This window comes from Marmota monax, unplaced genomic scaffold, assembly GCF_021218885.2.
Source record: "Marmota monax isolate L192 unplaced genomic scaffold, Marmota_monax_Labrador192_F-V1.1 WCK01_AAM20220418_F8-fsc00018, whole genome shotgun sequence".
NCBI classification, from domain to species: Eukaryota; Metazoa; Chordata; class Mammalia; order Rodentia; family Sciuridae; genus Marmota; species Marmota monax.
This window is the reverse complement of record NW_026692201.1, coordinates 23131292-23149152: the sequence shown is the minus strand read 5'-3', so window position 1 is coordinate 23149152 and position 17861 is coordinate 23131292. Positions and strand designations below refer to the sequence as shown.

Genomic DNA, 17861 nt, shown 5'->3' with positions numbered 1-17861 from the left:
AGAGAGAGAGAGAGTGAGAGAAACATTGAGAAGGAAATATAAGAAAAGAAAGTTAAATGGGCACTTTAATAGTTAATATAGCATATTTTTATTTTTAATCATTCTACTAAGAAAGTGAATGCCGGTCTTCTGGTGCAATTATTTTCATGTTAACAAAGATTGCCACTCATTCACTTAAGGATTATTTATTCACTGGGCATTGCTGTTTCTAGGGTAGGCACTGGAGAGCAAATGGTGAACAGGCAGATATATCTTTGCTTTTATGATATAATGTAGCCCAATAAGCACAATGTCACATAAGTGCCATCAATGGAGGAAGAAAATATGAAATTCAGTAAAAGCACGCAGAATGTTTCATCCTGTAGAAAAGTCTGGAGAGGTCTCTCAGAAGAAATGATGTCTAAGTTGTTATTCTTGTAAGTGATTTCAGATTATGTAGATGTTAGTCAAGTGACAAAGGTTCAGTAGGGACCCTATGTGTTCAAGGCCCAGAGAAAGTGTCCACAGTGCCCCTGCAGTGAACAGGTCGTAGTTCATTACAGCTGGAGGAGAGAGGGAGAGAAAGGGAAAGTATGTGTACTGTGGGACAGCAAGGAAAAACAGAGAGATAAGTGCATGCACCACTCAGTCTTTTGTTAAGTTAGAGAGGAAGAACAACAAAGCCATTCAGAAAAGTCACATAATTCAAAGTTAGCGAAATAACATTAGGGAAGGCTTATAGTTTCATTAGGTACAAATAATAGAAAGCCATATGTGCTTTTTGGATCCCTACCATTTTTATAGCATACACACACACACACACACACACACACACACACACACACATATATATATATGCATATATATATACACACACATATCATACGTATATATGCATACATGCACATATACACACATATATACACACATACATGTCATATGATAATATATATATTACATACACACATATATATGTTGAGAGAATTGTTAAAAATTTCTAACCAATTTTTTCAACTGATATACAAATAATGAAAAGCTTAATTGATTACAAGATATATGTATGAATTTTTAAAAAATCCTTAAAATTACTAAACAAGAATGTCCCTTAAAGTTGGCAACAAGGTTATGGTTTCAACATAATAGGGGTATGCTTTTAAGCATCTTGACATTTACTATTTATTCGCATATAAGCCCCATGGGTTTACTATTTTGTTCCCTGCTAATCTATCAATCCATAGAACAGTGTATCTAGCAGATGTTCAAAAACATCTTTGAAGTAATGAAAGAGTTAATAAAGATTATATCATGGCAAACAGTTTCCTATCATATGTAAATAAAGTTTGTAGATATTTGTGATACTATTTTTCCATTTTAAAGTAATCAATACTTTGAGTTTTTTTTTTTTTTTTTAATTACGAGAGAAAGAAAAGAGAAGAAAAGTAATCTAAATTCAGATAATGATAGCATTTTGGAGTGCATTGCCTGTCTAGCTTTTTCCCATGTATGCTTTAACTAACTACAATTTCATATAGTGGATTTATATGTATTTATATTTATGCTGCTTTTCACCTATCAGATCATCCCTCCATTTTCCATTGTTCTCATATGCACTGTTCAGAAGTGCATATGAAGATTCATAACATTCCACTTTAAGACCTACCACAGTTTAAACAATCTTCTATTTTGAAACATACAGACTTTAAATTTTTTCATCATCTAAATTTTAGTGAATTGTTTTTGTATATAAAAATGCTTGAGAATCCTTGTAAACTCAAGGATTATTTATTAGTATCTGAAGCTTTAGGGTTTGTCAACTTCAAAAGCATGAATTATTTAAGTTTATCAGATTCATTTAATATCTTTATTAATCCAACTCTATGAAAAAAGACATTCTGATCAAGTCTTAACAGGACATATCCGTTAATCTTTTTCTTTTTTTCATTAAAAAATTCCATACTCATTTCTGTTGTACTGCTGATATAGCAGCAGGTGGGAAAGATCAATTAGATTAAATCAGTTTATTTCTTTTCCAGGGCAGAATGCACTTCTAAGGAGTATTTGTAATGGCAACAGCAGCTGCTCCAAGTTGAAATCATTTTTAATAAACCTATGACTAATAAAATTAACTTTATCATGAGATAATCTAAAAAATATCAACATTCTCCAGATACCAAACAATCTCCTATAAAGCTTTTTCCAAGAGAAGACCTTAGGAGGAAGGGCTACAGAGCCCCAAATCTCCATTGCCCAAAAAAAGGGAGACAAAGATTGGCAATAGTTCTACTGGATGGACACAAAAATTATAAAATATTGAGTATCTTGGCTGATAAGCAACCTGCCCTGTTGTAAACCTAGCCAATTCCAGATGGTAGAGAGGAGAAACCCAGCTGGGAGTGTATTTGAAATTATTACTGTCATCAAGTTGACAGAACATAAACAATGCAGCCAATAGTATAGAGAGTTATCATTTAAAGCATCAACAAACTAGTCCCTTTTGGGTCTTCTGAATGATCTAGAATGGAGGACCTTAAAACCACAGGTATCAAAAGTAACAGCTCTGCATACAAGGAAGGGCAACTACATCCTGCAGTTCAAATATGGATGAGGCCATACTCATATGTTTTTAATTTATTATAATCATTAACAGATTAACAGTCCAAATTTCACAGTCCATTGAGTAGTAAAAAAGAGTAACTCAGATGGAAGAAACCCAGATGAAGTAATCTAACTGTGATTTTTAAAAAAGCCATTTTTTTAATGAACTATGAAAATCAACTACTGTTTTACAAAGAAACATTAAAGCACTGAAACAGTAAACATATTTTATTACAAATAGTTACAAAATTTCATATCTGATTTACTTCTAGGGGCTAGCATAATACATGCAGTTGAACTACATCCCCTATTGTTAATATATTCTTTAATACACCTTCCTTTCTTTTATTTTATTAGGAAAAGGGCAAGAGCAGAGAATGGCACATGATGAATATCTTCATTATATTCCTTTCTTTTTCTTTTGGCAGCGGGGCGTGGGGTAGATTTACTGGGGATTGAACCCAGAGGTACTTAACCACTGAGCCATATTCCCAGCCTTTTTTGTTTTATTTTGAGACAGGGTCTCACTAAACTGCTTAGGTCCTTGCTAAATTGATGAGGCAGGCTTTGTATGTGAGATACTCTTGCTTCAGCCTCCCAAGCTGTTGAGATTATAGGCGTGCGCCACCATGCCTAGTCATTATATTCCTTTTCTTCTCTTTTTCCAAGTGTCTTTCCATACGTCACATGTCTTTTAGTTTCACAAAAATATTTCTGGAACAATGATACACTTTCAGAAATGTGAATGTTTCCAGTTAGATTTAAAATAAATATCTCCTATAGTTAAAGAGGTTACATTTGAGTAAGATGTGGATAAAAGAAGGAAAGGAAGGGGGAAAAAAAAGTGGAGAAAGAAACATTGGTTTAGTGTAATTTCTTTGACATGTAGCCTTGAAAAAATGGTCACATTTAGGTCTTCTTATGCACACAAATAACTGTCTAAAATTCATACATATGGGGAAAATTAACAAAGACATTGACCAAATATAAACTCCTATATATGACTGAACTAACTCACCAGCAACCTTGGAAATAGAATATCAGTTAATATACTATAGATTTAACAAATCAAAATAATAAGCTATAGTCAAGTCTTATAGCAGAGGCCTGAAGTCACCCTCTCTGAATAGGAAAAAAATGAAAATTCAATTAAAGTAAGTGTAATTCTCAGTGGGAGTATAGAAATCAAGGAAATTCAACTGCCCTCAGCATCAAACATTTTTTGTAAGAAAAAAATTTTCAATGTGGGTTCTCAAAACCTGACTGGCAGAAATTAGAGCAGCAGCAGCAGCAAGGGAAATAAGCAGTTGAGAAGAGGAAGTAATAGTCATATATGGGTCATATATAGGCCAAGTTCTGTCACTAGATTAAACCAACTATATTACATGGCATTTTGTATATTCCCCTTAAAGAATTTGAGATTATTTTCAAATAAAGGGCAATAAAATATTTCATCATATTTTGAATATGTTTTCTATATTTTTATAGTTACATCTGAAATTGAGTCATCTCATTACAGACCAACATTTATTCATTCGATAAATTTTTATTCGTCTACTGAGTGCTAAGTTTATAAGAGTGACTCATACAGCCATGATCCTTACCCTCAATGGGGGTATATATCAAACATAGGAATAGACATTAAGTGAAACAGTACTTGTAGAACAAGTGGAGAAGTAAAGGATGTTATTAAAACACAAATAGGACATCTACCATGTCTTGGGGCAAGCGAGGTCCTCCCAGAGCAAGCAATGGCTGAGCTAAGATAAAAGGAGATCCAGGAAGTAAGGAGGCAAGGTTACTTCTCAAGAAAAGTAAATAGCACATGCAAAGACCCAGAGATGAGAGGCAGTATGACGTGTTTTGAGTTGTTGAAAGAATTTTTGACCAGCAAAAGAAGAGAACAGCTGGGGTGGTGGCTCAGTGGTAGAGCGCCTGCCTAGCATGTATGAGGCACTGGGTTCAATTCTCAGCACTGCATATAAATAAATAAGAATAAAGAAGAGAACATCCAGTAAAGGCTAAGAAAGAGAAATCTAAAGCAGGAAACTGTGAGCTAATCTATGCAGTATGAATTTCAAAGAGTTAAACAAGCTCACATGTAAACTGACCTAAAATAAATAGACAAAAAGATTTTTCTTATTGACCAATTATTTCTAATACCATCAAAATTTTAATAAAATATCAGGAGGTTTGCTAAGTTTATCCTTATACGTTTATTTTAAATGTTGCAGCCATGTTTTGGCTGTGATGCTGGATAAAGGAAAAAAATTCATTTACTCTCTCTGTGGTCAGAGTGTCTTTCCAAGTATCACTTAAAGTTTATAGTTTTGTTTTACACCAGAGAAGGCAGCATTTTTTAAATCTTCTAGCCACACTAGATTAATCAAAATAGGGTGACATCACCAACTGTTCCTAGAGTTTAAACTGTTGTTGTTATTATAGAAACACTTCATTGCAGTTTTGTAATAAAACTGGCACATTCATATATTTCAAGTGGCATTCAACTGTTATCCCACAGAAGAAGGACAATGTAGTCACATGTATTGAATTACAAGTGGTGACACAGTCTTCATTTTTGAGAAGAATTCCTAATAAGTTTATATAATGGAAAAAACTTAAAGAGCCAAAAATTTTATTGGGGAATTTATTTTAAAAAAAGGACAAATGATGAATCAGATGTTTAATAAGGGAAGGTTATGTCAATTATTGTATATATCTTTTTTTTTTTTTTTTTTTTTTTTTTTTTTTTTTAAAGAGAGAGTGAGAGAGATAGAGGTAGAGAGAGAGAGAATTTTTTAATATTTATTTTTTAGTATTTGGCGGACACAACATCTTTGTTTGTATGTGGTGCTGAGGATCGAACCCGGGCCGCACGCATGCCAGGCGAGCGCGCTACCGCTTGAGCCACATCCCAGCCCCTGTATATATCTTTTTTAAGAAGGCATATGTACATAATGATTTCAACCAAGTGAAAAACTTATTTTAAAAATGACTAGAAATGCCAGGTGTGGTGGCACATGCCTGTAATCCCAGCAGCTTGGGAGGCTGAGGCAGGAGGATATGAGTTCAAAGTCAGCCTCAGCAAAAGGGAGGCACTAAGCAACTCAGTGAAACCCTATCTCTAAATACAAAATAGGGTGGGGATGTGGCCAATCCCCAGTACCAAAAAAAAAAAAAAAAAAAAAAGGAAAGAATCATGATAATAGTTATGATAGGATAACATTTGTTCTTCATTTCCTCAGTTTTTTGTGATACAGATACACTATGCTTAAAAGTTTACTTTTTGAAAAAGAACAGCAATGATAACAGCTTGCTTTTTTATAGTACATAATTCTTGCCAGGCAATATCATCATAACCCTATAAAGTAAGTATAATTACTATCTTTATTCTATAGTCAAGGGATTGAGATTTTAGAGAGGTTACATGATTCAATTAAAATCACACATGTAATAAATGATAGAGCCAAGTAGTGAACAAGACAATGTGGCTACAAAAAGCCATCTCCTTCATCCTAAGTACATTTGCATCCAAATTCAAAGAAGTTTTCCCTTTTTCATAAATTAAAAACATCATTACTGATTTCTACATAACCCTTATAGGATGGAAATTTTTAGGATACATGGTGTAGTTTATCACATTGGTTGTTAACAGATGGGCAGAAAACACATTTCAATTGCTTTTAATAGACTGCTTTGCTTGTAGGTCAACATGTACAAATTGAGCATTCCTTATCTGAAAAGCCTGGGACCAGAAATGTTTTATATTGGAGTTTTGGCAGGGGTCGGTTGTTTGGTTTTTGAACTATTTGCCTAGATTTTACTGGGTGAGCATCCCTAATTCAGAAATCTGAAATGATTCAAAATCTGAAACATTTTGAATGTCATGTTAGATTAAAAGTTTTAAATTTTGGAACCTATATCACGTTCACATTTCATTATCTCCCTTCTCCTTGTTATGATAGTTTCCTGCTCCACTTTCTCCTTGCAAAAAAGGTATGCTACATCTGTAATACATATTATAATAATTATTTGCTCTAAATCTAGGTCATGAATCAGGCTTTATTATATTATATATATGAATCATCTAGGATTCTTGTTAAAATGCAATTGCTATATTCCATCCCTAGACAGTAGACAGTAGATAACACTTTAATAAACTACTCTGTTTCTATTACTTCTTATTTTGTAAATGTGAAATATTTATCCAGGAAATAAAAATAAAACATTTGCTATTTCTTGTCAAGACTGCCAGCAACATTCCCTGTGACTTTTTGTACCTTATTTCTTATAATTAAAGACCAATTCTGTGTGAACATAGAATCAATCTCATTTTAATCACATCTTGGATATATGATTCATAAAATAAGTTGACAGGGTATATGCACTGGAAAGTGTAATGTCTGATTTGCTCTTTGGTCAGATTTTCTAAATTATGCTATTAGCAATTTCTTTTTTAGGAAGGTATTAGTTATATTCAAACCTGATTTCTTGTCCAGTAGTGATACTGATCGATATTTTGAATAATTTCTTCCATCAGTGACATAGGATATTGGAATATGCCACAGGTAACTGTAAAAAGAAGATATTGTAAGGTTATATCTCTTCCCAATATTTCACTTAGTTACACATGACTTCTTGGTTTGGGGATAGAAAGGAGAAATTTAAGCTTTTCCCAGAGAAGGATAATCGTGTTAAGTTTCATTAGAATGTATGATCACAAAACATTTAAATATACTTCATTTGAGGATACAAAAGACACAACACAGAAACAAAGAGTATATACCTTGTATCTACAGGCTGAATTTCAGGCTTCGTATTTAAAAAGAATCTCTCTTGCTGTATGAAAAGTTTTGTTCCTTTCCTTTTAACAGTCACTAAAGGAAACCCTTTCTGCAGGGTCCATGTTTTCATCATTTTCTTTACATCTAGTGTTTTGTTAGTAACCTACAAAAAAAAAAAAAAAGAATAAGGTATTTTTACTTAAAGATAAAAAATTAGTTAAAATTTTTACAGTTTTATTTGTACCCTTGTCTCGTTCTCGAGCACATTCTATCAAGACAATATTTAATTTTAATGTAAAAAAGAAGCATTAACACTGCGTTGAGTTTACACATCTAATTTAGGTACACAAGAAAGTTCTAAAAGAAAAGAAACCTGGAACAGAACTGACTGAAAACTGAGGGTGTGAGAGAGGCACTGTGTCAAAAAGCAGCATGTGCTTTTAGTGCTTTTAATGAACTAACAGGTTTCATTAAGATAAAAAATTCCTAAATTCCTTAAAATTAAAATTCCTAAGAAAGTAGAAGTGCTCTTTTAGGTTACAATGCTAACATTTAGAAGATATGACTAATGATATGTATTCTAGAATGGAAAGAATTGCTGTTCAATTCTTGAATCAACTGAGGCTAAACTTTCTTCATTCTCCTATGCTCTGCTTCGTGTTAGCCAGGGAGCAGCAGCAGGAGCAGCAGTCGGTTCTCTTGACTAAGTCTCTTTAGAGAATACTGGTAAACTTTTTTGATGGTCACACATATAGTCTTTCCCAGAAAACACAAGAACTTATCTGAAAAATGTAGAATCTATTGTCAGATGTTTGCAGATCTCTAATGCCACTATCCCTAAGACTGGTATCAATGTTTAGGAAGCAATTTTTGAACAATTGTCTCTTCAAAGAAAAGGGCTGAATTTATGATTGAAATTATTTTTCTAGATTAAATCTAGATTTGGATTGCTAGCAATGAAGTCACATGCAGATAAATTCATGTTATGCTACTATGCAAACCTTACCTCAATCACCATATGCCTATTTAAAGCACAAAAGGATAAAGTGATTCTTCCCAAATTCATTGTGATATTACTCTTATATTTCTAGTGGCTCTGGCCTCCTTATTTATGGACTAGAGGGTGGTAAGGAAAGCAACATGCTTTGGAGTGTTTGAAGCAATACTGAAGTGAAGAGCCCAATGCATAATTTGATGTGGATGCTGGAAAAAGCTGAGTATAATGTTATGGACCAGGTTGAGATGGGTCTACACTATGGTCCAAAAGTTGGAGTCAGTGAGGAAGACGGAAATATTTTCTAAATGCCAAGAGATAAGATAATGGGTATTAAGTAAAAAACATGATTTTCAACTGAAATGCTACTATATAATTATAGAATTTGGAATCAAGTGTTAGGTAATAAGAACTGAAACCTTTCAAAAAGAATTCAGAGTAGGGAAGGAATATCTTTTGAGCAAAAACTTAACAGCTAGAAAACACCAGAATTCACATTGGGTAGCAGCAGAAAAAGCATATGGAAAGGAGCCAAAACAAGGGTTCTTAATCCAACATTCATAAAACTTTGAAAATGTGCAATGATTTGTGGTTTTCCTAGGAAATATGGCCAGAAATTTCATGCAATATTTCAGAGCATGAAGAACAACTGATCTAGATCAGAGTAAAAAACTAAAATGCTTGTCAATGTTGTACAGTCAACATACACTCATGCAGCAGGCTAGGTTCACGACTGCTTTAATGCATAACATCTACCTAACTACACTATATATTAGAATATTTGTAGGTAACAAAATCCAAAGAGTTAAACGATCCTAGGGCAGCATACAGTTTGTGGCAGTTAGCCTGTGACATATCATCTACTTAGAGGAATGTGGACTCAAAAGACAAAGAGATTACAGGGGACAATACAGAATGGTAAATGGGAGATTAAAAAAAGAAAAAGAAAAAAAAAACTAGGAAAAGAGATTTTTTAGAAAATCAAATAACAAAGATACAGTAATATCCTTTAATATGGGACAATTTCCCTTTTCCTAACAAAGTAAGAATGGAGAATAAAGTATGGAAACCCACCTTTTTTTTTTCAACAATTAAGCACAGCACTTTCATTTCATGACTTTAAATTCACAAATATTTTATGCCAATTGTATAACTGATATACCATAGCTCTCTCTCTTAAATAATTATAAAATACTTTGCGACCACAGACTTATTTGCTTATGCGATAAAAATATAAACAGAAGAGCTCCTACTGTAAGAAGACAGAACTTAAAATTATTTGGGCCACTCACCTCATTAAAACTATCCCAGAGATCATCACTTTGAATGGATGCATAGCTATGATTATGCAGGTAAAGAATGATAGCATGTTGAAATACATCTTCACTAAGATAAGTTTTCAGCATCAACAAGAGGGAAGCTCCCTATTTTCAAAAACAAACAAAAAAGTGAGGAAAATGGAAGAAAACAATAGAATATTATAGGCAATAGAACCGAAAATCTAATATTCAAAACATTCTGAACATGTACTTTTACATGTTCAATGTACTTATACTATCTCATAGCTAGATGTGGATTATGTTCAAATGTCTTAAACTTATTTTAAGGAATTTGAAAAAGAATTAATGGAGTTACATATTCATGTGTACTATTTTTTCCATGAGCCATTCTACGTGGTCTATCAGCACACTTACTGTTTCAGTATTAGTGTTGAAATGCTCAGTTTTCATATTTTAATAGAAGAGCATGCTCAATTTTCTGTGGCATCCCTATGTCCATACCCAATTCTTGAAGTGCCAGCTCCATTTGTGAGCATATACTGCTACAGACACAATGAATCAGCAGAATTCCCAAAAGCCTGTCTTCTAGGTAGTGCATTACTTTCTAATTTTAGTATGCCATGTTGCTGAAGTAGCCAGAATCTCTCTTCTTCCTACAGAGTCACTTCAAATATGTACAGAGCAGCAAGCATACACTGATAATTCATAACCAGCCATGCAACTATTAAGACCATACTATATTCACTCATGCACACGTCATCATTCTGGCTCCACCTCCTCTGTGAAGCCTTTCCTTATTTGAAATAGTAATCATTTCTGTCCATCTTCAATAGCAATTTATATTACTTTCTGCATTGGTTATATATTTATTTCCTCTTTTAAGCTACACCAGTTGGGGGAATAATTTAAAAAAACTCAACTATAGTAATTAAAATAGAACCTCAATGCCCAGTAATAGGCACTAATATTTTTTGAATGACTTTCACTTCTGATAAAAATGTAACAGTATTAATTCATTAAGATTATCAGTACAGGGGCTGGGGCTGTAACTCAGTGGTAGAGTGCTTGACTAGCATGTGTGAGACACTGGGTTCAATCCTTAGCACCACATAAAAATAAACAAAAATAAATGCAATGCTGTCCAACAGCAAATAGAAACTAAAATAAAAGATTATCAGCACATATAAATTTAATGACCTACATTTTATACCTATTATTTTTTCTATAAATTTAAGTACTCATTCTTGTTCCAAAACAATTCCCCTTTTGTCCTATATCACCACTTTTCCTCTCTGTACTGTAGCATTATCATTAACAAAATAAAAACTATTTAGCATTCCTAATTTTAAACAAATTTTAAAAATCCCCACCTTTCCTTAACTTCACGCTCTCTCCAGTTATCACTGCATTTCATGCCCCTTCTCTTTTTATAGTAAGACTCTTCAAAAATGTGGTCTGCATTTTCTTTTGAGCCCTCTGCTAGCCGTCACTTCACTGGCAGTGCTCTTATCAAGGTCACTATTAAACTCTCTGGTACCAAACCAAAGTCCATTCTCAGACTCACTTATCAACCCACTGGCAGTATTCCTTGAAAGTCTTTATGCACTTGGCCTTGTGATTTCACTCTTGACTTTCTCCCTATTCCCTGGCATCATACTTAGTCTACTTTGCTGGATCCTTCTCATCATCCCAGTGAGTAAATTTTGGTGTATATCCTGGCATTTTCTCTTTAAATCTCTTTTCTTCTCTACCTAATTTGCTTCTTAGTTGATCTTCTCAACTTCAGGGGTTTTAAATGACTCTGTAATTCACATATATACAACCATATTTCCTCTCTGAATCCCAGACTCATCAAACTGCCAGTTTGGTCCATTTGTATATCTAAGGTGCATCTCATACTGAAAAACTGAACTATTTTTTTTCCTTCTTTCACCAGTTCTACTCCTCCTGTGGTCTTCTCCACTTTAGCAAATGGCAAATACATTTTTTTTTCCAGCTGTTTGGATAAAAACCTTGTTTTTAACTCTTCTCTTATATTCCACATCTAATCCATTAGCAAATTCTACTGGATCAACTTGTATAAATATTTCAAGTCCAACCATATCTCATCACCTTCACTATTGCCACCTTAGTCCTACTACAACGACTTCCTAACTAGTGCTCCTGATTCCATGTGCTATTGAAGACTAGAGCAATCTTTTACAAATAAAATCTATCATGATTTTTCCTGGATCCTTTTATTTCACTTAGAATAAAACCAAGATTCTTGCCATGGCCTCCTTTTAGACTCTACAATGATCTGATCTCTTATAATTCTTCTGATTTCATTTCTACTTTCCTTTCCTCTTCCTCTACTCCAGATATATTGGCTCCCTGCAGGTGCTTGAACATGGAAAGCAATCTCTCATCTCAAGCTATATGGGACTCCCCCAGACCAGTCCCAGGTTTGATGATGCACTAGGAGGACTCAGAAAACAAAGCTGACAGTCATACTCATGCTATAATTTATTACAGTAAAAGGTTACAAAGTAAAATCAGCTAAGGGAAAAGTTGCATGGGATAAAGTCAAGAGAAAACTAGGTTCAAACCTTCAGGAGTCCTCTCCCAGGGCAATCATACAGGATATATTTATTCCCTCCAGCAAGACAGGATAACATATGTGAAATATTTTCTACCAGGAATGCTCATTAGAGACTCAGCACCCAAGATACTATCTGTAGAGGTATCCTCTACCTGGCATATATCAAAATTCCAGACTCAAGGAAAGGCAAGAATGTTTAGCATAAACAACATTGTTGGTACAACTGAGGGCACAGCAGGCCACTCTTATCATGGAACGATAAAAACTTTTCCAAAATCCAGATTCCCAGATGCCAGCCAAGGGCCAGTCTTGCAAGCAGATTTTTCAAAAGATAGCAGTCTCATTCCTGCAACATTAACTCTTTTCTGTACACAAACTCTATACATTGGTTACTTCTGCTTGATACATTCTTCCCCTCAAAATTCCTCAAATAGTATACAAATATCACCTCTCAAGTGGTTTTCCCCAATTGTGGTATGTAGACCAACATTTGCTTTGTTACTCTCATTTCCTTACATGTTTTATTTCTGGTATCATAACACCTATTTATTCATTCATCTGTATAGTGTCTGTCTCGATCTTTGACCCCTGAAATGGAAGCTTCACAGAAGCTAGTCTAGCTTGTTTCCTGTGGTATCCCCAGTACCCAGAACAATAGCTGGTGTAAGGTTGATACTTGTAAAACTTGCTGCATAAATGAATCCTCATAAGATACCTCCATTAGTACCTGGGTTTGATGATTATAAGAACAAACAGAACATGTTTGTCAAACACATTCCCTACTGTCATTTACTTTTTCTTACACAAAATATTAATATTACTCAGTTTCCTGCTTTTCTCAATGATGGGAGATATTTGCCAGATTTTCAATTCTGAAACAAGTAGTTACCATATCAATAGAGGTTAAATATGCTGTGGAAACAACATGATCAGGAGATAATGAATTCTGGATTTGGAAGGAAGGTACTGGAGGCAGACAGAGCTCTGTCAATACATCCTAAAATAACTGCTCTGTTTAAGTTCTATATTAAAGGTAGTATGTTCTATACAACAACAGAACCACAAGTTTAAAATTTTTCCTTATTGAAAGTTCCAGAACAGGCTTTAAAAATTACTGCAGTAGGGCTGGGGATATACCTCAGTTGGTAAAGTATTTGTCTCACCTGCACAAGGCCCTGGGTTCAATCCCCAGCATCACACACGCGCACGCGCGCGCACACACACACACACACACACACACACATCACTGCAGTAGCTCTAACTGAAATACAGTAATTTCCCCTGTCCACAAGGGATACTTTCTAAGACCCACAGAGGATACCTGAAACCATAGATAGTACCAAACCTTGGGTATACTATGCCTTTTCCAATATATACATAACTATGATAAAGTTTAAATTATAAATTAGGCCTAGTAAGAGATTATCAGCAATAAAAACTAATAATAAAATGAACAATTAGGATAATGATAATATACTGTCAAATAAAACTTATGTGAATGTAATCTGTCAAAATGTCTTATTTTACAGATCTTAGCAACTTCAGCACATAATTTGTTTTCTTTCTATATTAAGTTAAGAAGGTTCATCTTTTCACTTAAAGGAAGCACTATGGTGTCTGTTTTGTATATGTGAATTGCCAGCACCACAACTCTTGTGCATGGGGCCACTATAAAGTAAAATAATGGTTACTTGAACATAAATACTATGATACTGTGTAGGTGACCTGATAACTAAGATGGGTATTATGTTACTAACAGGTAGCATACATAGTGTGAACACTCTGAACAAATGGATGATTCACACCAGGGCAAGGACAGCAAGAGATTTTATCACATTACTCAGAATGGTGTGCAGTTTACAACTGACAAATTATTTATTTCTGGAATTTTCCTTTTAATATTTTTTCAAGCACCATTAACCACAGGTAACTGAAACCATGGAAAGTAAAACTGCAGATAAAGGGAACCTATTATATATTTAATATGGCTAATGAAACTCCTGATTTTCTTGTTAGCAGTACTATAATTCTCACAGTCAGGCTTGGCCTTGGGAAACATTTTTCTGCCTCCTTCTTTATCTGTATTAACCCGTCACAAAGTCCTTTAAGTACTTACCCCAACCCAGTTTTTCATGCCCATTGTTTTCTATCTACTCTTACTACCATACCTTATGTATCTTTTACATTACATGCCTAAACTTCAGCAGCAATATCCTGACTTAAGGGTGAAGCAATTTCCTGACTTAAGGGTTCCCTTCCCCTCACTTAAATCTACTTTATAAACTAAAACCAATTTAATTTTTCTAAATAGTAATTTTAATCAAGTAATTCTTCTGTTCAAAAATCTTCTGAAGCTTTCCACTACATACAGAAAAAACATCCGGACTCCTGATGGCATTCAGGAACTTCTGCAACTGGGCCTTGCTACCTTTCTCATCTTTCTGTACTCCACATGTGGCTTCCACTGCAGTCATATGTTATCTCTAAATAAGCATTTCTTGCCTGACAGTGGTCCCTCATTATTTCATTCTCGTCCTACCCTGTTTCTCCCATTCCTGTTAACCAGTATTGTTATTATTTAACTCATTTGAATTCCTATTTTCCTCCAAAGAATCTCTCTTCAGCATCCCAAGTAAAAAGTTTCTTTACCACTTCAGCATACATTATTTCTCTTCCTGGTCAACAAATACTCACCTCCTAAATTTTGAGTTTTTTGATTATATGAATTATATCTTAAGTTTTATGTATTTTATTCCCTATCTACTGCAGGAATTTATTTATTTATTTATTTATTGTTGTGCCAGGGATACTTAACCACTGAACCACATCCCCAGCCCTTTTCATTTTTGAATTTTGAAATAGGGTCTCACCAAGTTCCTTAGGGCCTCACTAAATTACTGAGGCTGGTTTTGAACTCTTGATTCACCTCCCTCAGCCTTCTGAGCTGCTGGGATTACAGGTGTACAGCATTGCATCCAGCTCTATTGCAGGAATTTATTAACTAATTAATTCAAGAGCCAAAATGAGGAGGTAAATAACATTCACCCCTGCCCTCAAAACAATGATGCTGATAGCTTCTTGATTTCTTTGTTCTCTTATAGTGATCCTAATGGGATTCCTAATTTTTTATCTTTTCTTCATCCATGAACCTAGAGCTTGTTTCTTTCTGATCCTGCATTATAATCTTCAATAGTTAAAATGTCTTTTTGCTTACTTGTTTTAGTAATCCTAACTTTAGAATATAACTCAATGCTGAGTAACACAACTCCAGGCTTACTTAGGTCCTTTTCTGAACATGTTCTACTTGCAGATCTGTAGCATAAATCAACTTTGAAGGATGTATTGCCACATAATCTTGGTAACTGCCTGGAGAACTAGTCACAGAACTTTAAAAATAGAGACAGATAAAGGAAACCTCATAAAAAGTTAAGACTAAAATTTCAATAGATACAAATGCTAAAAATTTAAACATTTAAAGTTTAGCAGGCTATCTGAAAATAATATTCACTTAATTTTTAAAATAATCTAAATCATGCAACTGGCTGACATTATGAAATTAACTTGAAGCCTACTGCCGTTGCTTTCTTTCTGCGTAGCAATACCTTAAAATAGGAAAGAGAATCAAACATCTCTTCAATTTGTTCTGAAGACTGAACAGATGATGATATTGGATGAGATGAATTCAACGAATCTTTCTTCATGGTTTTAAATCGAGCGTCTAAGAAATCTTCATACTAGTAAAAAATTAAACAGATTAGGATATCATGAATGTATCCAAGGCAAAGGTTAAGTACAGCAGTTATTGATATTATTGCTAATTATTACTAAAAGTCATGATGAAAAAACAATTGGCTATGCTAAATTTCAGAATATAAACTTTTGAAAATCCAGAAAGATTATGACCTCAATGCACATCCCTTAAATTTAAAAGTATAATTATAACCTAGTCACAAGAAAATCAGCATTTCCTAAACAGGAGAATACAGATTAGTTAAGAGCCCATTACTAAAGTAAACAAATGCCAAATGTGGGTATCCAAGATAAATATTCTAAAATGGCTAGAGTTAATTTTTAAAATAAAAACTGAAATTAAAAAAAAAACTTGGTCTTTAAGCTGGTTTCTCATAGATAGTACAGGATTTTTAACAAGACAATATACATTTCTCTTAATTGAGAACCAATTAAAGTAAAATATCTCTTAAACAGTAGGAACTCTTGATAGTTCAGCAGATGAGCTCCCAAAGAATACATATTAGGGGGTTTTCAAAATTCTGGGCACCACCAAGTGGTGAAACTATATATCTCATTGCTTAATTAAATAGGGTATACAAATTCGGAATGCCTTATTTAGTATTCTAGCTAAAAATTAATTCCTTTTATTTGAAATTTTTTAACAAGTCCTAAACAAAAACTTCAGATTAAAAGCTCAAAGAACACTTCTTGCTTTAAAGCAGTCTTGGCTCATTTCTCCAGGAAATTTAACAGAAAGTCACTGAATTTAAGGGTTGAAAAAAATATTTACACTTTTCCACTCATAGCTTGAATTATTTTGGCAAAATATGGCACATCATGGCTTAATGTTTTCAAATGTCCCTAAATTCAGAATATCTCCAGAGTCTAATAACAGTGACAACATTATTAGGTCTCTCTATCATGGAAGGATATTCCACATTTTTGGGAAATACAAAATATGGTCTGTACCATAACAGGACAAATTATCTGTTTGTATGAAGTTATATATTGCTATTATAAGAATGTATTCATGTAGTGACAACAGAGTGATATAATTACTATAAAATGTCTTAATTTTCTTCTCTCTTTATAGACGAGATAAAAAAAAATTTTTTGCTTTGCAAAAAAGGCTTTTCAACCTTATCTAAATCCCATCAAGCAGAAGAGCCATACCTGTTAAAAACAGAATGTAGGAAAGCAATTTAAAATATTCATTTTAATTACAAAAACATATAAACTTACATAATTTCAGTGAAACATATCAATAAAAGTGTAATTTTCATTGTCAAATTTCCAAAAAGGTATGGATATCATTAACAAGGATGAATTTTAGTATAGTTTTCTAGAAACATTTTCATTTCTCCAAATGCAAAGAAAACATAACTTGACTATTTTTCCTCCTAGCATTCCAAGTAAGACAAATATTATACTTACACTGGAGAGCTCTTTGAATACTTTTTCCAAAGAAAAATACTCCATGAAAGTGGCGAAACCTTCATTTAGCCATAGGTCATTCCACCACTGCATTGTTACCAGATTACCAAACCACTGTGGGAAAAACAAAGTCCCAACCAACATGATAATTACATTCTCAGGAATATTCAAAAAACTGGCTGAACTGTCATATTAACTGTCCATAACCAGATTAAGATATCTTAAAAATATACTGGTATTACAGTTCAAACAAACTATACTTGAATTAATCAGAGATTTGTAAAAGTTGTGTAAATTTCCTTTACAAGTAAAATAAAACTTTTAATAGTTTACCTTAACTGAATGGAAAAAAAAGCAAGAAAGAGTACTAATATATTTATTAGTATATTCATCAATTTTAAAAACAGGCTATATAACATGCCAAATAGGGATATAAAAACTTTTTTGGCTACCTCATGGAAATGAGGTTTCCTAGATAATGA

General features: G+C 33.6%; 1 protein-coding gene across 2 annotated transcripts in view; it reads right to left on the bottom strand.

Annotated features, from left to right (window-relative positions):
* Lnpep (leucyl and cystinyl aminopeptidase) overlaps nt 1-17861 on the bottom strand; it is a 90149-nt gene that overhangs the window by 22550 nt on the left and 49738 nt on the right. For both annotated transcript variants that reach the window (XM_046428904.2, XM_046428913.1), the window contains exons 7-11: nt 17380-17493; nt 15816-15947; nt 9645-9776; nt 7361-7521; nt 7058-7146 (exon numbers count right to left, since the gene is read on the bottom strand). In XM_046428904.2, the coding sequence (XP_046284860.1) occupies nt 7058-7146; nt 7361-7521; nt 9645-9776; nt 15816-15947; nt 17380-17493 (628 nt within the window). The remainder of the gene's footprint in view (nt 1-7057; nt 7147-7360; nt 7522-9644; nt 9777-15815; nt 15948-17379; nt 17494-17861) is intronic.